This window comes from Carex rostrata, chromosome 13 (assembly GCF_964058835.1).
Source record: "Carex rostrata chromosome 13, lpCarRost1.2, whole genome shotgun sequence".
NCBI classification, from domain to species: domain Eukaryota; kingdom Viridiplantae; phylum Streptophyta; class Magnoliopsida; order Poales; family Cyperaceae; genus Carex; species Carex rostrata.
The window spans coordinates 12,444,592-12,468,238 of record NC_135930.1 but is presented as its reverse complement, the minus strand read 5'-3'; the positions used below and the strand labels follow the sequence as shown (position 1 = coordinate 12,468,238).

The 23,647-nt window shown below is 36.6% G+C and overlaps 2 protein-coding genes and 1 long non-coding RNA gene across 3 annotated transcripts; 2 read left to right on the top strand and 1 right to left on the bottom strand.

The window, feature by feature from the left end:
- Positions 1-5,691: 5,691 nt before the first annotated feature.
- LOC144563939 (uncharacterized) lies at positions 5,692-7,651 on the bottom strand. The gene is made up of 3 exons (XM_078313396.1): positions 6,711-7,651; positions 6,549-6,621; positions 5,692-6,201 (listed from the first exon to the last, which is right to left on the bottom strand). The coding sequence occupies exons 1-3, from the start codon at positions 7,649-7,651 to the stop codon at positions 5,692-5,694; spliced, it is 1,524 nt and encodes a 507-aa protein (XP_078169522.1).
- An 11,664-nt stretch (positions 7,652-19,315) lies between these two features.
- LOC144563938 (uncharacterized) lies at positions 19,316-21,973 on the top strand. Its single transcript, XM_078313395.1, has 5 exons — positions 19,316-19,525; positions 19,574-19,684; positions 20,571-20,894; positions 20,990-21,238; positions 21,572-21,973. The coding sequence occupies exons 1-5, from the start codon at positions 19,316-19,318 to the stop codon at positions 21,971-21,973; spliced, it is 1,296 nt and encodes a 431-aa protein (XP_078169521.1).
- Positions 21,974-22,104: 131 nt separating this feature from the next.
- Positions 22,105-22,819, top strand: LOC144563785 (uncharacterized). The gene is made up of 2 exons (XR_013514427.1): positions 22,105-22,144; positions 22,382-22,819. It is a non-coding gene; the product is annotated as an uncharacterized LOC144563785 (long non-coding RNA).
- Positions 22,820-23,647: the final 828 nt, after the last annotated feature.

The window sequence follows — 23,647 nt, the reverse complement described above, 5'->3', positions numbered from 1 at the left end:
TCCCTCTATAATCATGCAATAGAAGATCAAACGGTCCGGATCTAAACTCACAATTTCAGTTACTTTCAATGTGGGACGAAACGTGAAAAACATGAGGAGGGAAGCAATTTTTTTTTCCCTTTTTTGGTTGTTTCATTTCTCATTTTTTTTTCTTAGTTGTTTTGTTTTGTTATATATTTTAATGTAATAGTTTTTATTTTGAAAATTTTGGAGAGAAGTGAAAATTTTTGAAAGTCAAAATAAATTTAGAAAAATTAGTCTTTAAAGTCAAAATAAAATTAAAGTGACACAAAAATAAATTTATGAATTACGTGTACAAAGTTAAGCAATGCATGTAAAACATAATATGATAAATTTCAAAAAAAAAAAATTATAGCTTCTATGAACAAATACTTATAACTGTCAATTTTAAATAATTTTATAATTGTTTGTTCATTCAAATTTCGCAAATATTTGTGCAACGTTCATTTTTTCATAATTATTTTGACGGTCAATCTACGATTAAATGATTTCAAATTTGTTTTGAAATAATCAATAAAAATATTGAACGTAACCAACATACAAGTTTTGAAGTTTGATTGTGTCCGAGGTTTGATCCGACGTGAAGTGTTTATGACCCTTCGATGATTTAATTTTATGTCCACTAGATGGGTAGGTAAATGAATAATTTTTTATCCAATTTTGCTACAATAAAATAAATGCAATGTTCTTTAGTTTCAACAGTTTCGATCGATCAACAGATGATATATTTTTTATGTGTCTTCATTAACTCACAAAACAAGAGTTTATGTTTCAATGCTAAATTAAAACACAAAACAAGAGTATATGTTTCAATGCTAAAATATGCTAACTACACTATGTTAGTGTATTATGCTAAATTATCCTAATGACGCTAATTATGTTGAATTATGCTAATTATACTAAATTACGTTATATTACACTAAATTACCCTAATTACGCTAATTACATTAAATTATGCTATTTATACTAAATTACGCTTAGCTACGCTAAATTACGTTAATTATACTAAATTACGCTAACAATATGCTAACTAAACTAAATTGCGTTAACTATAGTAAATTACGCTAATTATACTAAATTACGCTGAATTATGCAATTTACGCTAACTACATAAATTACGTTAATTATGCTAAATTATCATAATTACGCTAATTATACTAAATTACGCTCAACTACGCTAAATTACGCTGAATTATGCTAAAATACGTTAACTAAACTAAATTGCGCTAACTATAGTAAATTACGCTGAATTACGCTAAAATACGCTAACTATGTTAAATTACGCTAACTACGTTAAATTACGTTAATTATACTAAAATACACTGAATTATGCTACCTACGCTAAAATACGTTAAATTACACTAATTACGCTAAATTATGCTAGAGTAAACCAGTGTGTTATTTATTTTATTTTCTCATTGGACTTCTTTGTAATAAAAAATAATTTAGGGCTATCGGCGATTAAACTTCTAGGGTCTTCGATGGAAAATAACCACAAAATAAAATAATATATATCTAACCAAATTGGACTTCTTTGTAAAAAAAATTAATTTAGGCCTATCGGCGATTAAACTTCTAGGATTAAAATAACCATAAAATAAAATATATCTAATCAAATTGGATTTCTTTGTAATAAAACATAATTTAGCGCTATCGGCGATTAAACTTTTAGGATCTTTCGTGAAAAATAACCATAAAATAAAATATATCTAATCAAATTGTACTTCTTTGTAATAAAAATTAATTTAGGGCTATTAGCGATTAAACTTCTAGAATCTTAAGTTAAAAATAACTATAAAATAAAATATATCTAATCATATTAGACTTCTTTGTAATAAAAAATTACTTGGGACTATCGGCGATTAAACTTCTAGGGTGTTAGGTGAAAAATAACCATAAAATTAAATAAAAATATATCTAATCAAATTGGACTTCTTTGTAATAAAAATTAATTTAGGACTATCAACGATTAAACTTTTAAGGTCTTTGATGAAAAATAATCACAAAATAAAATAAAATATATCTAATCAAATCAAATTAGACTTCTTTGTAATAAAAATTAATTTAGGACTATCGTCGATTAAACTTTTAGGATCTTTGGTGAAAAATAACTACAAAATAAAATATATTTAATCAAATTAGACTTCTTTCTAATAAAAATTAATTTACAGCTATTGGAATTAAACTTTCAAGATCTTTGATAAAAAATAATCATATATATTTATTTAATTTAATTGGTTTAAAAAAAATGTCAAACTGCATTCTAATTATAATAATGTGATTTGAATAAAAAATTTGAAAATACATAATTAGAATGTGGTTTGAGTATTTTTAATAAAATATAAATAATTTATAAGAAAAGAAATGTTTGTTGGGTCTTTTCTCTATAGGGATAGCTAGGGAGGCTTTATAGTCGGATCAGTTGTTACATATATATATGGCAATGGAGGATGGAGACGCACCGCACCGCACCACACCACACCACACCACTTGAGGTATATATTGTGCATGCATGGCCAATCGATTCTCTTTGCTGGCCCCGCAAAGGACCTGACATCTTTTCTCAGGAACGAGAACGACGCCGCCATCTCCCACATGCATCCTTCTATATATGAAGTTGGTTAAGTACATGATGATTCATTTTGAGCCATTAATTCAAGGGGTACGCGCGTGTTTAATACTTAATTAATTAAGAGGATGCAACCTTGGAGATCTGCCGTGTCTCCTGCTCCTCGCCATCTCCCTCCTCACTTCCCATTGCTCATGCATGCTTCCCTACGATCCTCACTTAAACCAACACCAATCTCCAATTCGATCGTTTCTTCTATATATGATATCTCAAATTCTCAAATCCGTCCTTTTTACCTGCCCGAGACATGTGGCAAACACTCTTCTGGTTCATCTCAGGGTTGGCTAGCACTGGAAAATGGCCCACAAATCTCATTATTCAATCCAATTACCAGACTTCAAATTCAACTTCCTTCCCTCAAAGTATTTCCCACAATTTGGAGGGCTTCCACCGCTCAATCCGGAGATATTCAGTCTCGCGCGCCTTGACATTTGGCCTACTAGGTATCAAGGTATGGTTATAATGGAGATACCGAACCAATCATACAAAGAATTATCTTGACTTCCAGCCCAACTCTCGATCCTCATTGTGTTGTTATGGATCGAAACAAGAGGTATTGGTGAAAGAATGTGTTTTATATGTGAAGGCATTGAGCAATGCTTCACTTTTCCTCTAGATAATTTGAAGATGTTGCCAGTGGTAGGAGGAAATCTTTTGTGTTATTGTCACCCTCTGATTGTAGAGAAAAACAGAGAAGATTTTTGGGGATGGCATCCAGAAGATAAATTTGGTTATGATATCAAAATGGTCAAGTTGCCTAGTCAGAGGGTTCCTTATTTTTCTAATTATTGGAAAGAAAATGTAATTGAACTTGTTAAAGATTTCGGTTCTTACCCTACGGGTTATACATGAGCTTTATGGATAACACCTAGTTTTTATTAATTATAAGAGAAATGCTGCGATTATATCATGTAATATTATGTTCTATGTTCTGAAAAAGGAGACTTGACTTCAATGTATTTGCCATTTCTTTTGATAGTTAAATATTCAATGTATTTGCCATTCCTTTTGGATGCTAAATTCCAGTGAAGTTTTCATATACTATATGCAGCTAGCTCCTCCTTTGTGGGTTACATCAATTAAAAGAAGCATCTACCCAGCACTGGTATGGGCGTGTTCTGTGCCAGTAAGGTAGGTTGGGGAAGAGTCTGTTGGCTGAGGCATAACATTGTGCAATGCAGTAGTGGAGGCTCTAATAAATTGTTTTCCATAAGAACCTACCACTACTAGAATCTGAGTTTTTTGCAAGTGTAGGACTAGTTTTTTTCAAGGTAAGGACGGCCCTTGCAAAAGAAATGGTATTTCTGAAATCCTCAAAACTTTTGCAAGGCTAGTCCCTTGTAAATTGTATCGCAGGGAAATGTGTGATCTGCAACCTTGTAAATATTTTCATCCTGCCCTTGAAAATACAATTTGAAAGTCAGATATTATAATTAATTGAACGTCCTTGCAAATAGTCAACCCCATCGCTTGCAAATACTTTGGCACATTTTAGATGTTATATTTTATTAAAAGTACTTGCAAATACTCAACCCCATTCGCTTGCAAATACTACACCACCTGTTTATATAATATTTTATTGAAGGTCCGTGTAAATATTCCACTAGCATCATTAATTGAAGTTTTGGCTTTCGGTTTGGTACTGGAAGCCTATCTCATCATATGAAACTTTGATTTTTGTCAAATTAGAACATAGAGGAGCATCAACGATATTGTTTCAATCATTTAGATTGATTCTGGAGTGCATATGTACCTTATGTTTTATTAGATTTTCAATTTGAGTATTTAGCAATTTTCACTGTGTAGTTCATATGCTGGTGGTTCATGATTTGATCCTTAAACTTATTATTTTTTAATATGGTTATGTATTTTTATTACACAATCACATCCCTGGCCATGTTAGGCACTTCTGGATCCAATTTCACATTTTTACAAATTTTATTTATATTTTTAATTCATGAATTTGGCATGCAAGGGCATCAGTTTGTCATTTTCTATCATTTAATTGTTAATTTTATTCTAGGCAATTGGCTACATGAATTTTGGATTTATTTTCATGAAAATATCCATTTAGACTTAATGTACTCATGTGATTTATTTCAAAAATTTTATGGCTTCCCTAGCGTACTGGTAAGGGGTTCAGTACCATGGCCATTGTATACCAGCAACAGAAAAGAAGAAGAAAAGGAAAAAATAAGAATTTTCAGAAAGTTGAATTTCAAAAATTCATTAAAAATAGTACAAAATTCATTTTTAATCAAAATTTGGATCCAAACTGCATGGAATTGAGTCCTCTATCTGCCTGTTATGTTTATTTTGACATAATCAGAATCTTTGTCCTTTGATTTGCCAGTTTTTAGCAGAAGGGCATTTTGAGCCTTTTTTATGAAAATAGAGGTCCACAAGGGTCTGGCCACTGATTCCAACTGTGTAATGTAACTTGAAAAGCATGTTTATCATGGCAGCACATGCTTGGAACTGAAATCACTAGCCAAACTGCTTTCTTTTCTGATTTCTCTTACCAGCAAGTGATAGAATATGAGATTGAGAACTTTGCTTACATACCCTTTGTCATTTAGAATAAACCTTACAAAATTATTGGGAAACAAAAATAATTGTACAAATATTGTGACACAAAACACATACAACTATTGATTGACCCATATTAAAACTTTTAATCGGAACTCCGAAGCATCGAGGGCCTAGAAACCAAATTCATCCTCACCTTGGTCCATGTAACACTTATTGTCAGTTTCCTCAATTGGGTTGACCTCAAGGTCTTCCTCGACTTGATCCATGTCCAACTCTTCGTCACTCTCCTCAATTGGGTTGTCATCACACTCTTCCTCATCTTGCGACATCGTATCATCCACTAGCTCGTACTCATCTTCTTGAGGGGCCATACCATCCCAATCAAATTCTTGACCATTTGAAACCTCGATTGGATGATCCGGCATTTCATCTTGGAAAAATTCTAGGTTTGCATCGACCTCGTCCTCGGCACGAAACCTCCCCTTCGCGCTAGTTTTCATTGCCACCCACTATTGGCGTCTTTCAATTTTATCTGATGCATAAGGAAGGTAGAAAACTTGGATTGCTTGAGGTGCCAATATAAATGGTTCATAATTTTTAAGGGGAGAAGCATGTTTAACCTCAACAATTCCATGTTGGATGTCAACCCTAACACCGTTTATTATTTCAAACCAATTACACCTAAAGAGAACGACCTTGTTGAGTCCATCATAATGTAGCTCAATTACCTCTTGGAGAAGTCCATAGTAGTCTTGTGGTGTATCAATTCCATCCCACTCCCCTTTAATACAAACACCGCTACTCTTTGCTGACTTGTTTTTCCCATATGCTTCCGTGTGAAATCGAAAACCGTTAACTTCATACCCTTGGTAGCAGTCCACTTGTTTTTGTGGCATGAGTCCTACCCTTCGGATGTATGGGTCACAATCGTGATCAGATAGTACCTTCTTACGTAGCCAATTTGCGAACACCTCTTCACGAACTTTGTCTAGATGTTGTGCGGATCTTGCTTGTCCCGACTTAGCATGCATGCATCAAACTCTCTACACATTCCAATATGTCAAAATATAAGAGATTAAGCTTGAGTTTAGAGTATATACTTTTTAAACAATCAGAATAAACATTTTATAAGATTTTACCCTAGGAATTTATCTTTTATCTCTGGACAGTTGAGGATGACATATGTGTGTGCAGCTTTAAGTTCCTTGTCATTGAGAGTCCTTCGATTTGGCCGTGTGAAGAAACGGCCCGCGGTATCAAATATCGATAGACATCTCCGCGAAGGGTTGCTGGTTACAACCCCACGTGGGTTAGTTTTAGAATTCTCTGCAAAATAACGTGAGCAAAATGAACCAATTTATTTAACAATTGTAGCCTGGACGATTGAACCCTCAACACGCGCCTTGTTCGTGACTCTCATCCGCTGTTCTTTGTTTCGTCTGTAATAAAAAATTTTGTTAAGATATAGAAACAATAAGTGAGCTAAGTGTTTCGTCATTGAATCAAAAAGGGTTTTAAAAACACACACCTTTCACATGGAAACATCCAGCGAAATCCTACTGGCCCACCCAATCTAGCCTCGTGACAAACATGGACCACAAGATGCTCCATAGAATCGAAAAATGCCGGTGGAAATATATTTTCCATTTTGCACATTGTGACCCTAATATCCTTTTCTAATTGGTCAATACGGGATGGATCAAGCTCCTTAGCACAAATCTCTCTAAAGAAGCTTGAAATCTCGCACAAAACATCCCATACATAATCGGGAACAAAGTCTCTAAAAGCAACAGGAAGAAGTCGCTCCATGAACACATGCAAATCATGGCTTTTTAGCCCAATTAGGGTGTTTGTTTTGAGATTTACACAATTTGACCAACTCGATGCATAGCCATCACGGAACCTGACACTCTCCTTGAGCCATATTAAAACCTTCCTTTTATTTTCTGGAGAGAGTGTGAAGGGAGCCTTTGGTTTTCTCAGCTTTCCTGGATTATTCGGGTCTGTGATTAGGTTCTGATTGGCACGATCGCAAAGGACAGCCAAATCTTTTCGTGCTTTTTCATTATCCTTGTTCTTTTTCCCCATCCCTAAAAGAGTGTAAATCAAATTTTCGCAGAAATTCTTCTCCAAATGCATCATGTCAATGTTGTGTTGCAACAAATTGTCTTTCCAATAAGGCAAGCTCCAAAAAATACTTTTCTTTGTCCAATGGTGTGTTTCACTATAACCCTTAAACTGGTCATGGTCATATTGTTTACCCCATTTCATTTTCCCTAGTTTACTGACCATCGCGAGCCGCTCTTCTCCACTGACTGTTCGTGGTGGCCGATCAAAATTGACTTTACCTTTCATGAAATTTTTCTTGTCGCGGCGAAATGGGTGATCTAGAGGCAATAAACATCTATGACAGCCCCACCGTGTAAATTTCCCCCCATGCTTTAGTCGGAATGCCTTGGTTTCACTCATGCAATGAAAACATGCTAATCTACCTTTAGTACCCCCACCCACTTAGCATCTCAAACGCCGGGTAATCATTTATCGACCAAAGAAGTGTTGCTTTCATGGTGAAGTTCGTTTTTTTAGACACATCCCATGTAACCGCTCCATCCTTCCACAATGTGTTCAATTCATCAATTAAAGGTTCAAGAAGAATGTCAATGTCCCGACTCGGATGCTTAGGTCCAGGAATGACTAGCGAGAGGAACATGCTATCTTCTTTCATTAACATCCCAGGTGGTAGATTATACGGGAAAACAAGAACCGGCCAACATGAATATGGAGATGCATTTGAGTTGAATGGCATAAACCCGTCTGTTGTTATCCCCAACCAAACATTTCTCACCTCTTTGGCAAAAGACGGATATTTCCGTGCGAAATGCTTCCAAGCCTCACCATCAGCCGGGTGCACCATAATCCCGGGCTTCTCACGAAAACCTTCCTTATGCCATCTCATTTTGACCGCATTGGATCGGGTCATGTACAACTTTTGCAATCTTGGTGTGATCGGTAGATAACGAAGTTGCTTTTGTGCAACCGGTTTTGCATTCTTATTAGGTCCCAGTGGTTTATATCTTGGTGTACCACATTCATCACAATGTGTCTTGTCCTCTCTATCCTTATAGTAAAGCATACAAAAGTTTGGGCATACATCAATGTTCTTATGTTCCATGCCAAGCGGCTCGACCAATCGGTTGGCTTGATAGAAGTTTTCCGGCATTTTTTCACTAAGGGGGAGTATACTTTTGATAAGACTCATCATCCCATCAAAGCATTTTTGGCTCAATTGGTGTTCCGACTTCAATGCTAGTGCTTGTGTTACGGCCGACAAGATTGTGTGTGATTCGCATTTCAATTGACCCGTCATGTTCTCTTCCCAAAGTGCTGTTTCCGATGCGGCTAGCATGTTAAAGAATTTTTTAGCCATTCCGGTAGGTGCATCCTCCTCCCAATTGAAATTTTGACCCGCGGCTTCCCTTACCATATCAGCTCTAACATGATAATTGTCATTATTTGGTTCAGTTGGTGGACTTTGCGGAACATTGAGAGGTGAGTTTGGGCATTCCTCCCCGTGTGTGTGCCAATGTTCATATCCTTCTCGAAAGCCGGATTGGTAAAGATGTATTCTCACGGTTTGCAAGTCTTTGGTTGAGAGGTTTTCACATTTCTTACATGGACATGGGATACATTCTTTGCCATTAAGAACAGTCACAACCGAGGGATTGGAACAAGCTACATCAACAAATTCTTTCACACCCTTTATGAACTCGGGTAGAAGCCTTCCATTGACATTTAGTCAGTTGTACATCCATGTACGATCCGTTCCCATTTCACTAGCTATTAAGTGTTGGACAACAGGAAATTAGTTAGCCACTAATTAGGTATTCATGTTTAATTATTGCAATAAATTAATGAAGATCAATTTATAATGGTCACAAAGGTAAATATATCATATAAGACAGTGAATGGAAAATAAAAGAAAATGGTTGCTTGGGTTAAGACAATGCTTACAAAGGTAAGGCACTAAATTATTGAGCAGTTGAGACAATCAATTTCGCATTTTTTAATTGAGAAAAGTTGAAAATGTATTGAGCAGTAGAGAATGTGTATTGCCTCGTGATAATTTCTTACCAAATGTATTGAGCAGTGGAGATAACTAGAGTAGAGCTGTTTGAACTGAGAGAAGTTGAAAATGGAGATAAGTTAAAAGATCTCTAGTGCTCTTAGAGAGACCGCTTGATAGGTATGAACGAGTGCTGGGGTGCCATTTCGCTTAGAGAGACCGCTTGATAGGTATGAACGAGTGCTGGGGTTTTATTTTTACTTAGTTGGGTTTTATCTGATTAACGGCGATTAGATCCAGAGAGAAACTACTTTTCTTGTCGGTATACCCATGTAAATAATGGTTCCCCCTTGTTGAATATAATCAACTTTTTGTGCATACCCACATTGTATGCATCATAATAAACCCAACCCAGTGAGAAAAATCAACTTTTTGTGCATACCCAGTGTGCATACCCACATTGGCAATCACACAACAAAAACTTAAGAGTTGAAAAATACAAATTAAGTGCTACTATTCAAATACAACAAGTTAACCACTAAATTATATCAGTCACATCCTACTGTCAACAAACATAGTATTTTCACATACTAGTTTCACGTCATACTTTGTTCATTATATTTATTACAAATTTGATTTAACAACACATACTAATTTCCCTTGGATACCCCAGCATCATTTCCCTCCCTGTTGGCTACCCCAGCATCAGTTCCCTCCCTGTTGGCTACCCTAGCATCAGTTCCCTTGGATGACAAAGCCTCCTACATAGCAAATATAAGCTTGTAAGAATCTACTCAAATTATATAATTTATCTTGATATGCACATAGCTAGGCCTGCTAATTGGACTGATTTGTTCATGGACAAATGGGCCGAACAATAGTTGGACAATATCTGAACAGTATATTATTTGGACAAAATTTATGTCAGCTAATTGGATGAAATTAAATAGGCCCGAAGTTCAGACTGGAATCACCGTAGTATAAATTAACTAGAGTATCTATATACTGGAATCACAGACTTAGCTATATTCACAGTTCTAAAGGAAAGAAATGTAAAACCGTAAAGGTCCGTAATGTAATGTTAGAAGAAAGGAATCATAGACAATGCTATATGTATCTATCACAGAGGATCTGAACTGTGAATATCATTTTCTTTTTCTTTGAGCACAATTAGTGTATATGTAATAACTAATTGGTTTGAATGGAGACAACTGGTCCAGCTATATATTTACAAACAGGTCCACATAAGTGTCAATATTCTCTATTTTTTTATAAATAAACCAACTTTGCCATATAGCTTTGATGAAAATTAAGCTTTTAATGATGATGTCGTTTATTACACTTACACAAACCAAAGGTTTCATTAAGAGATGCACACTTACAGGACAAGTTGGACGAGGTGCTCCAACTACTTGGTAGAGCTGTGCAATACAAGCTTGGTTCCAGCTGTTATTCCTCCTATACTCATCAGTTGTTGCTTGGTGCCGCTTCTCCTGTTCAGCCATCTCTTTAGCAAACAACGCTCGTTCAACTGCTACCCTAGAGGCAACCCTGGAGGCAACTCTCTCTTCCACCTGTGACTTTGTGAAAGTTTGTGTCGCATCTTCAGCTGAGGTGGCAGTGCTCTTGGCAGTATCCGACATGGTTGCATCTTCTGCAGCCAATGCTTGATTGACTTTTCATGTCCTAGACCAGTATCCAAAGCCGAATAACCGGCCATACGAATCCTCTCCATCTACAGCCAACTCCCATAATTCTTGATCTGTCATCGTTTGCCCGAATAGCGCCTTCAGGTAATCATATTCATTCTGAAATTGAGGTAAATTGTCATTACCAACTGCTAGGAATTGTGAAACCCAAAATGAAATTGATATAACCAAAGGGGGGAAATCAATTACCACCGAATCGTGTGCCCTTTTTGTTTACGTAGACCTTTCCACCCTTCGTTTTCTTGGAGTGGGTTCAGTCAAAAACATCCTTCAACGTGATGGCTGATCCCTTCTCGGATACCTACAATTGAAATAATTGATAAATCGATTGCTACAAATAAAAGACATGAGATTTATGAATGGCACAATAGTAAACTGTTATTTATGCAATACCAGTTTGACGGCATGCCGAAACATAGACCTTGAACCAGCCACATGATTGATGATCTTCCCATCTCTTGTTTTGTTATCCTTATTGGTTTCGGAAATTTTTCCCCATTTCTCCTTCGACCAAATAAGGCACAACCCCTTCCAATACTCTTGATTCTTGCACCACTGAGGAGGGTAGTCTTTCCACACTAATTTGTCTTTTCCATATTTCTTGTCGTAATTCTTTCTCAATATTGTCATCTCGCGATAGTGCGCTTCTGATGCTATTTTCTCAAATACGGCAATACATCGTTTCTCGTCCTCACCGTCCCCCCAAGAATACCTCTGCAAGAACAGTTTTAGGATTTCCAACCTCGCCTTGAGAGGAAACATATTGTACGTCCTATAAGGTCGCGGCATGTTCTCTAAAGTTAGCATCCTGATAGTGGTGACCACCTTTGTGCAAATAGGGTAGGATGTGAACTCCGCGTCACCAACCACCATCAATTGAGGTCTACATTCTGGGATTGCTGGTTTACGAGGCTTCGCCTGACCTCGGCCCTGCCTCACATCAGACTTCTACCCTCTTTTTCTCTTTCTACTCGCCTCGCCTTCAGCCCCAACATTATCAGCATCAAGTTCTAGGTTGTTAAGACCCAAAGCTGCATCACAAAACATGAGTGGGCGGCGTATGACCCCTCTCTTATTGCCATCGTCATCCTTGATGGCCGGATGCATGGTCTCCTCCTCTGCATCACCATTGGATTCAGAGGGCTCTGTCTCCCTCTGCTCATGGTTGGCAGCATGGCCCCAAGAACGAGACCAGTCAGAATCACCAGCCTCCGATTGTAGCGGTGATTCTAGATCACTAGGTGTTCCTATAATTAGCAACAACCCATGCATCACTTAGTAGGATTAAGAATGAAGACTTTGTACAAATAAAATATACATTAAGAATGATTGAAATTTTCCAAAACTGGCTAAAAAGTCTTCCAAAACTTGCTAAAAAGTTTCACAAAATTTTGAGTAGAATCATTGAAATTTGACAATCACTACTAAGGGAAAAAAAATATAAGTTTGAAATTTTAGTTTCAATAATAATTACAATGTTAGATGAAATTATAGTTTCTGACAATGACCTAATTACACTAATTGTAAATGACCATTACACTAACCAAGTAGTGTATAATTAGGCAAGTGTGCAAGACACTACATCTAATTAGGCAAGTGTGCAAGACAGATAAGGACTGCAAATGACCATTACACTAACTGTTTTCCACTCGCTAAAAAGTATTGAGGTTACCTATATCAGCTGGCACATCTTGCGAGTTTATGGGAGTGCTTAGCCTTGAAGAGCGGCGGAGGGGCGTGGTTTGGTCACTGACTCGGTGTGGCAGAGATACGTTTGTAGATGGCACTGACTCGGTGGGAATGACTGACTCGGTGGGAATGACTGATTCGGGGGGAATGACTGACTCGGGGGGAATGACTGACTCGGTGGGATTTGGCACTTCCTCGGGGGTTGGCACTGACTCGGTGGGGTTTGGGACATCCTTTTTTAGCCTTGAAGAACGGTGGAGGGGCGGCATGATGCTCGAACTCTTGCGTTTAGCTTGTCTTCTGCCAGAACTGGGTGGTTTTAGCGGCGGAGCTGGACTAGGCAGTGGCACGTTGGCTGGAGTCTCAGGGTTGTTAGGCAGTGTCAAATTGGGTTCGGATGCATCTGATAGCGGATGTGGCGGGGGGTCAGCAACGGGTGATGGATCAGACAGTGCCACGGGGGATTTAGGTGGTGGCAGATTGGGATCGGAGGCCTCTGACGGCGGCTTGGGTTTTGGCACCACCACTGAGGGCATATTAATTTTGAACGGGTGCATCACGCGTTTGGCTGCATGACTGTAATATTCCGTTACATCGATTATTATTTTTATACCGATAAATTTAGGAACAAATAATAATTATATACACGTCTTGAGTTAGGATCACACGTGTGATTGTCCCTATAGAAAATATTGTAGGAACTCTCACAAAAATTCAAATAATATCCCATTTAATTTTTAAAATAAATATATTCTTTAGTGGGTCTCAGCAATTACGAAATAAATACAAATCAAATCCTTAGTTAAAACCTTGATTTGAGTTACTTCTTTTCGATAACCTTTCGAATTTAGCTTCAATTGTAATTTTCAGATGGACAACTGTTAGTATTTCAATCACAGATCACTCATATCAATTCGGATTGGAATGAAATTTAATACCTGAAAATATAACTTCATGATCTACAACTTTCGTGTAGAAGACTATCCTAAATTCCAAACGTAGGATTCTCCATAAAATTGTAAAGTCAGTAAATATTTCAGTTCAGAGACTGCAGACCTTCATCGATCATTTTTATCTTTTCTCCTCACTGGAAATTAGGATTAAGGTGAAACTAATTGCGTTAGAACCGTAACATAAAAACTTACAACTCTTATATTTTGACTTTCTCCAAATTTCGAACTTATAATTCCAGTTATTTCAATCTTAGAAGACAAACATTAAAACAAAATTCTGTCATGGTCTCAAATCCGAATTTGTAATATGTTGGTCCACTAAACTCAAGCCCAAAAATCACAAATCCTCTTCTAAACCTAACCCTACCTTATATAAAGCCTCTCCACAGCCCCCCCCCCCCCCGCCCCCCCCCCCCCCCCTATTCCCTAACCCTAGCCGCCACAGCACCCTTTCCCTCATCATTTCGGATCTAAACCCCTGCTGGATCCAAACCGGCCAGCCAACTTCCGAAGAGAACCACCGCCTGTACGTCCAGAATTTGGAGAAGCAATCAACATGAGAGTTGTAGTGCTCGGCGATACAGAACCGTGAGCGCTGGATTCATCTCAATCGGAGTCTCGACTGCTGAGAACCGTCCAAAACAGTGACTGCTGCGCCTACCTTTCCTAAACTGCAAATTTCAAGTAATAAGTTTATTCTTAGATTATAATAGTTCATGAATAAGTACATCTAATTATAATCTGAATTTTTATTTACTTTTAAGAATTTCTGAAATTATATTTAAAAGAAATCTGAAAACTTTATTTTTAATGTATTGAGTTTATTATTCATATTATCCGAGATCATATAATTAATTTGATAGAGATTAATTTCTTTAAGTTTAATAAAAGTCTGACAATTTCTTTATTAAACATTTTATTATTTTGTTGCATAAATTAAATAGATTAGGAGATGATAAGTTGGATCTTGTTGATAGAATCAATTTCGTTCTAAGTTCTATAAATTTATGAATAAGTATTCCTTAATTAAAATCTGAAAATTTAGTTCTTTAAAGGTATTATAATCCGAAATTATTCTCTTAATATTTTGGTATTATTCAATTGCAATCATATAATTTGTTTCAGTGTTTTCCTTTCATCAAGTAATCAAGATCTGATTTCAAAATCGGAATATGATGTATACTTTTATATTTGATAACTTCGAATAGAAATTGACTAAACTCACTAATTGTCATCATTAGTATCTTATTAATTTCATATCTGTTTTGTTTATTGGAATAAAAAAAAAAAATTATTTTGATCTATATTTAGTCTATGTTAAATTATATTATAATTTCAAACTTATTATATATTTAATTGGATATATTTTTATTATTATATCTAGTCAAAACAAAAGCTCTCAATTATGATAAAGATAAAGTTAACAGAGGCTAAAATCATCTATTTTGTTTATATATATGTATTTTATATTGTTTCATTCTCGTAATACTAAACAGAAAGTAAACATCAAAAGCCGAATTTAATTGTCAGAGTTTATATGAATAGTAAATTATGATAAATGAGAGATAACATAGGTTAGAGAACGAGAATTGAACTCAAACATCATTAATTAAAATGTATGTTTATTTTGTTTATATTTTAGATTCGACATTTAAAGATTTAAACGACATAAGAGACAATCAAGGATTTACTCAGACACCAGGTGCGGGTTTCCTAGACTTTATAAAACTATTTTACTTTCCTATTGTCATTAAACTGTTTATTATTATTGCATTAGTCGGATTTATGCATGTTGTTGTCGAACCATTCGTATGACTTGAGTAGACACAAATAACTTGCATGAAATGATAGGATTCATATATTGAGTAATGGACTTGCATGAATAGGATGTGTTGAGCATGGCATGAACTGTGTGATTGAATAAATGTGTTTTTGAAAACAAACGAATATGGTAATTGAACAGGGGCCAATATGCTTGCATATTGGGATGTATACATTGGGTCTAGTGTTCGACTGGACCCCTCGATAACGTGACTGTAGGCGAAAGCGGTCCTGTCACGGGTCTAACCCTAGCATCTGGCGGGAGTTCCGCGGTTAGGGCGACAGCCTCTCAGCGTCAGGCGGGAGTTCCGCGGTTGAGTTGGCGGTTTCTTTCGGCATCGGGCGGGAGTTCCGCGGTCGAAGAAACAAGGAAATTAAGTGGTTTCTTCCGGCGTCGGGCGGGAGTTCCGCGGTCGGAGAAACAAGAAAAATAAGAAAAGAAAATGAAAGAATGATTAAGGAAATATATAGTAGTAGATGCATTGCATTAGGGAATACATATGCATTTTATCTCTTATCATATTTGTGAATATAAGTAAAGGTTTTATAAACTCTGGGCTGGAACTAAATCCCGCACTGAGAGAAGGTTTGATCTCTCACCCGTTCCACTTTTATGTGGGTTCCAGGTAACGAAAAGAAAGGATTCGAGCAAGGACAAGAGTGAGACTAAGCGGGAAGACATATTAGTGATGAATTGTCACATATTGTTTAAATTTTGTTTCTATGATTATATATTGATACATTGAGCAGGCATGGCAGTGTCTGTGTTACTAGCCATGTCTGCCATGATCGCTTGTGAAAGCTTTTTTGCTTATGGAATAAAATGTGGCTTTATTAAATTTTATTGATAATGTATGTGATGTGCACACGCCTTACGTAGAAATACGTGGCGGTTTGTCTCGGGGTGTGACAATGACTCTTAGTGAACCTTGGAGGTGCTCGGCGAACAATGGCCTCAAACTGCGAGACGTCATCATGGGGTTCAGCCATGTAATATGTAGAAAAAATTCAAGAAGATTGAATTAACCTATTACTCAATGGATTATACATTCATTTTACATTTGGCCGATACCAATTATAGAAAAAATTCAAGAAGATTGATAATACCAATTCTAGTAACTAATATCAGAACAAAGCTTAGAACATTGGCCGGTACCAGAAAGTTACACTTTCTTCCATGAGTGTGTGTGTGTGAGTGTGTGCTCCTTCTAACTCTCAAATTAACAAAATCCTAGATTTCAATTACATTCATTATACATTCATACCTAAATTAACAAAACCCCCGATTTGGAACTAAATAATCAAAACACTAGATTAGCATAACCCTAAACCCGCAAACCCTAGCTTTGACTTTTACATTTGCTGATTCCTACCTAAAAGACAGTAATCTTTTGAAAAAATATCACAAATCTATAGATCGGGTTTAGAAACCCGTCAGCCACGAAATTTTGGGAATTTTTTTTAAGAGAGAGCGTCGGCTTCAAAATTACTTACCGCTTGACGGTGGACTCCGATATCCGATCAGCGTATCCAATAGAGAGAAGAATGGAATCGGCGTATCCGGTTGGCGACGACGACTTAGAGGGGGTGGCTGGGGGCTCCCTAGGTTTCGTTGAGAGTGACGACTTAGAGGGGGTGGCTGGGAGCAGTATGAAGGATTTCAAAAAAAAAAACCTAAGTCCAAGAGTTATATCGGGCATTAACTGAGGAGACGCAACAACCAACACATGCACTCTAAGGTACCGCTATTTCACTATTAAGATCCTCACCGTTTGATTATGAGATTTCTTCAATTTTAATGATTTTTCTGCAGCATCTAGGGTCAAGATTTTATATCAAAAAATTTGTACTTCAGAGCATATTCACTCTCTACTTCAGAGTATGTATTTTGTAGTGCATCAGGTCCATCTATCAACAATCGGACGACAGGGGTTTTAGTGATGTGGTAATTAGATAATGGTCTATACAGAAACTAGTATGAAAAACTTCAAAAAAAAATACAAATTTATTTATAAATCTTATCTTGCCATATTATACTTGATAACATCAATTTTATAAACTTTCATCAATTTTTGGCCCTAGTAATCAATGTAATATATTTAGACCGTTAATTTTGATGTTAATTTTTAACGGTCGATCTTCAATGAAATGACTCAAAATTTATTTTAAAATGATCAAGAGTTGACATTGAACGTAAAAAACATAATATGTAATAAGCTTTGTTATGTTTGAGTTTCGATCCACCGCAAAGTATTTCTAGCCATTTGATGCTTCAGTATTCGATCAAATGGATGGAGGGGTAAATAGAAACTTTACTTGATGAAACTTTTCCTCGAGACAATAAATACAATGGTCTTCGATTTCTACGGTTCTGATTGACCCCCGGGCGATTTACTTTGTTGCATCTTCATTATCTCGGTATACAAGAGTTTATGGTTCATATTCATACATAGAAGATGTGATACACTCATACACATATGCAACATATATGTAATGTATTATAATTTAATGTATAAAAAATCATACCATTTTGATATAAATTAGTTATTTATTTATTATTGTGTAATTGATATTATTAAAATTTTCATGTAATTTTTCTCAAATTACTTACAAAATAAATAACTAAATTGTGTACTGCACTCATATTTATCTCATTCAATTGGTAAACAAAAATCACCTGTTATTTTTCAGTATACAATAGGGACCTGCTATTATCATCCGAACCATTCACCCTTTTCTATGCGCGATCTCAATAAATAACAATGCTATTGGCGCAAATCTTAACACTTTTTAGCGGCTGGGATATGGATAACAGGTTTATGTTATTCCTCAAGAATAACAACAGCTACAATTGGAGACAGAAGTTTTGGGCGAAATTTCAAACAGATACATTTTAACTAATGGTAGCGCAACTTATTGTATAAACCAAGGCTACCAACGTACTTCTGCAAAGCCATAACCGCTCTGTTTCTAATCGAATTGGGCGGTCAGATGAAATTTAGTTTTCCCCCCACTCTGGGAGCGCAACATTTTGGGCGCCCGCCTACTCTCCTCGTGACATTGCATCTCTGGGGTATCATAGTGCCTAAGATCCCAAATTGAAAGATCTCAGCCTTTAAAACACAATCGGTGAGAATCTCAAAGTTAAATTAATTCATAGGATCAGGACACGAAGGTGCCAAAAAACTTGATGTATCTCAGAGGATTAGTACTCCAAACCAAACAAGGGTTACTTAATTACCACAAGAATTTCGGCTTACTCATCTTATAAAGTAAGTAACTCTCTTTTTCTCTCTCAATTCCATTGTGCAATACTCAGAGAAAGGTATTAGGTACATCCTACAGATCCTAACTCCTTGCCTTCCCCTTTCCTCTTGAATATTTGAGAATGTCAGATTTGAAGTAATGATAAGAATAAATATGTATTAATTTGTGCATATTTGTCGGGATTTATGCAAAATCTGTGACTTATTATAAGGGTTAAGGGTTGCTAGCTTTTGATATTAGTTATCAGACTTTTAAGGGTTAAGAGTTATTTTCATATTAGTAAATTAACACATGTTCTATATATTAGACAGTAAATTAGGACTTGTTTTAAGACCAAATTTATACAAGGGTTACTGCTCAATTTTTTTTTCAAATTAACACTTGTTTTAAGACAGTCAATTATTATTAACACCTGTAGTTACTTTACATTATAGTTTACAGTGACAATCAATAAGGAGTTCTACTTTAGTGAAACAGTGAAATATCCCTAGCAAAAATTGCTTATTTATTTTGAAAAATATCATCCCATTTTACTCATATCTGTTACTTTATTCTTACTCAAATTAAATTTCAAATCAAACTTCTAATTTATAGATAACATCATATTTGTTCCATTGTTAGCAAAAGACGAATGGCTCCCCACAACAAATCTAAGGTCACAAGAGAAAAAGCCGCCAAATACGTCAAGAGGAACCGTAGCACAGATGAAACACTAGCTGTTCAAGACAGTTTGAATGGTACACCCGCAGCTGAAATTACACCACCAGAACCTCCAAAGAAGAAAGGACGAGGCGCTGGAAAGATAAAGGCAGTGTCTGACAATATTGACAACCGACCGGAGGTATAGCGAGTTGGAGACCACGAGTTTAGTTGCGCAAAACATCCAAAGTTGATAACAGCGACAATCACTAGGCTTGCCCTTGGCCTGATGCCTGCACCCTTAAGATCTTTTCACGGCTTTGATAAAAAATCGAAGCTAAACCTGGAGAGGGAGTTTCTGGTAACCTTCATTTTTATGAGTTTTCACATATGACATGAAATGTTATGTAGTTTGGAGCTTGTGTAGAGGGGACTGAGCTATGTTCTCCTGTATTAGAGGAGCATGTCCAGTTCCTAATTCATGTTTTGAAAACTTTTTTTTATATTTGTTTTATTTTGACTGTTGGTTCAAATCTGACACAAGGAAGTGTTTGCTTGTATTGGAGTAATAACTTAATGTTCTTCAATCAATGCTTAAACACAAATGGAGGCTGAGAAGTGTTCTTTTGCATTGAAGGACTAACTCATGCTCTTGCATTAGGGGACTAGGTTTGTATTGTTCTTAGTCTTTAATCAAAATTGGGGCTGCTATAGGGAAGCCTTCTATACTGGCCATGACATTAAGCAAAGTTTAAGGGTCTCATTGCATAAAACAATGAAAATATGCAAGAAGAATTACTAAATTCATGGTTACTACCCTTGCTGGTAAAGAAAAAGTATAGGAGTGGCTTCATACTAATCGTAGTGCTCGGGCAAAAATGATTTGAAGTACAACTTTCTAGAAAATTGAAATTTTCTTTTTTCTTCTTCTTTTCAATTGCTGGTACACAAGGACCATGGTACCGATCCAATTACCAGCACACTGTAGGGAAGCTATAAAATCACCAATTAAATCACACAAGTAATTCAAGTCCAAATGAACCTTTTCATGAAAAGAAATCCAAAATTATTGCAACCAAATGCTAAGAATATAATTCACAAACAAAGGACAGAAAATGATGAACTGATGACCTTGCATTATATATCCATGATTTAAATATGTCTTGCAGTAAATGTATCTTGTAGGATTTAACTAAATATTGTACAGGTATAATTGGATGTTAACTCCCTAATTTTTGGATGTGTAGGAGAGATATAGATATGCAAAAGATGAAGATCCTGACCGTTGTCGTGAAGTGCTTGAGGCCATAGCAGGAAAAAGGTATTGTACGGAGCTGAGTACAGCAAGGAAGAATCGCATCACAAAATATAAATGGAACCTTGCCGCATGGAAGGCCGATGTGCCGCATTGGTGTACGACCCCGGAACATTGGCGAGGTCTTTGCGATATATTCTTCACAGAAGATTGGCAAATGGTCAGTAAACAAAACCAAATAAACCGCAAGAACGATGGAAATCCAGTCTCCCACTACGCTGGATCAGCTAGTGCTCACCAACATTTTTGGATGCTGGTAGACTTCCTAATACTTATGTTTCAATATTACCTCTATTTCAACATTAACCACTAATCTAACCTTTAATTGTCATTATTGTGTTACATCTGGAGACAAACTTGAACAATGGGAATGAGCCAACCATGGAGGACCTTTACATCCATATGCACTGTGCAAGAGAGAATGGAGTATCACCAGTTGTCGCCCAAATAAAAGCGTCCGAGAATAGTTCGATTGCAATTAATGAAAACAGTGATGGTAATGGGGGGGTGAATCCAACAGCCGACAAGACAAGTGAGCAGGTTCACGAGTATGACATCAACTCCTTGCAATTCACAAGCACGAGAAAAGAGGAAGTTTATGTAAGTTTAATTTTACTAGTGTACATTTTTATTTTATAAGTACAATGGTAACCAAGTACCAAAAGATTTGTAAATGATCAAGTATCGGTACCTAAAATAGGTACCACACCCCCAGTCAGTAACGTAGGTACCAAACCCACAGTCCTATTCCTGAGAAGAAAATTGGACAGTTGGCTTGCCACTTGTGTTGGCAGTGCAGCCCTTCTCCATTTTTTCATGAAGATGTGGTTTGGCTATAGTGCCTTTGCCCTCTTTTCTGCCTATTCATGAAATTAGTTTACTTCTCTAATTCCACTATGATACACATTTCTCATTCTTTTAATTATCTAATAGAGGAAGGTCAAGGAAATGAGGGCTGATCATGCAAATTCTGGATTGGATGACAGCACCTTATTTCTGACAGCTCTTGGTGGACCAAGCCATGGCCGCGTCTTAGGCTTTGGAAGCTTGCTTCAACAAAAGGTGAAAACAGCAGCCACCCGAGAAAGGTCGAGCCACATAGCCTCTTCTATAACTGGGTTGACAAATATTGGGGAGCAGGAGAACTTCTCTAGGGCAGAAGTATTAGCGATTGTGCAAGAACGTGAGGGCCGTATCACCGGGGAGTTAACTGAGATGAAAAGAGAGCAAGCACAAAATCAATTAATGTTCTCCCAATTATTCAAAATGGTTGGGCATCAACTGCCTCCTTCAGAGGTTAGTCTTAGCAAATTCGGGGTTATGTTGGGATTTTAAAATTAATAGGTTGTTGTGTTCACAGATTTTCACATGTACACACTTGAGATGAATGCTTCAATAACAACAGCCAATACTAACCTTGGTTTTTTCACATGTTAAACTTAGGTACCATATAGCAGCCCCGAAATACCCCAAGATGGTATACTAGGGAATATGGAATTCAATCAGGTAAGTACTTCTAGTCTACGTATGTTGAATAATTAAATTCTTATGAAAAAAACATATAATTAGTCAAGTGTACAATTGTTATAATCAGATGTTCAACACAATTGGGTTCAACATTAATGGGTAATAATACTGTATGACAACAATGGGTAGTAATACTGTATGATCAATAATAACAAATTTCTGACATGCTTCAACTACATAATTATTGTTTTTAACAGTATTATTTGGTCTACATAGGATGTTGCTGGTCCTTTACAACCAAATATGGAAGGGCCTTTCCAAGCACTGCTGAGTTCTCAAAATGGAGTGGAGTTTGCAGTGCATGATGCCGTAATGAACACTTGGATGGCCAATCAAACAAGGACATGAACAAGCAGGTTCTAGTTGGGTTGTCTGTATTTTGGTTAAAGTCTTTTGGTGATATTTTGGGTATACGTTGTTAACTCATGGGGACGATTTCTTTTTGTGAATGCTTGACAGGTGGGTACATTTTGGGTATACATTGTTAACTCATGGGGATGATTTCTTTTTGTGAATGCTTGATAGGTGGGTACATTTTGGGTATATTTAAAAGTATAAGTCTTTATTGGCTATGTTGTTTTATTACTTTTAAGATCTGGTATTATGTAAGATGATTATACTATGGTTCAATGCTTATAAGTTACTTTCTACACATTTCTCATTGTGTTTTATGTAAATCTTGATGAATGGGACTAGGAATTGTAAAACAGCACTGGGCTGGTACCAGATTGGTACAGGGAGAGGGTGGTAAGTTACTTTCTACACATTTCTCATTGTGTTTTATGTAAATCTTGATGAATGGGACTGGGAATTGTAAAACAGCACTGGGCTGGTACCAGATTGGTACAGGGAGAGGGTGGTAGAATTGGAGCATAATAATTTACAGCTACTTCTTGTTAATATATCCATTGCTACTTCCACGCAAATAGTGTGAACTGAAGTGCATGCAAAAAATGTAAATCATATCTTTGAAAATAATCAACCATGTAAAAAGATAATCATCTCCCATGCTAATAGTCATGTGGGACCCACGTTACCTTGCCTTGCTAATAGTCAGGTGGGACCCACGTCCACTAGTCTTGCTAATAGTCAGGTGGGACCCACTTGTGTTAGCCTTGCATATAGTCAAGTAGGACCCACGTTTTCCACGCTTGCAAATAGTCAGGTGGGACCCACCTTCGCTTCCCTGGCAAATACTCCAAACTGGGCCAACTCTGAAAGTATTTTCATGCGTAGTTATTGCAAGGCAAATCTCTTGCAAATACTTAGTATTTGTGACGAATGCAGTTCCAATGGTACATTTGCAAGCGTATCTCCTTGAAAATAGCCTTTTTGGGCTTGTTGCAAGCGTATCTCCTTGCAAAATGCCATTTTTCTTGTCATGTAAAAAAAATCTGATTCTAGTAGTGTACCTCGTCTAGATCTCCTCTGTCAGTCAGTATATTCGGTTGCAGCTGAGCCAGCATATTGTATACATATATA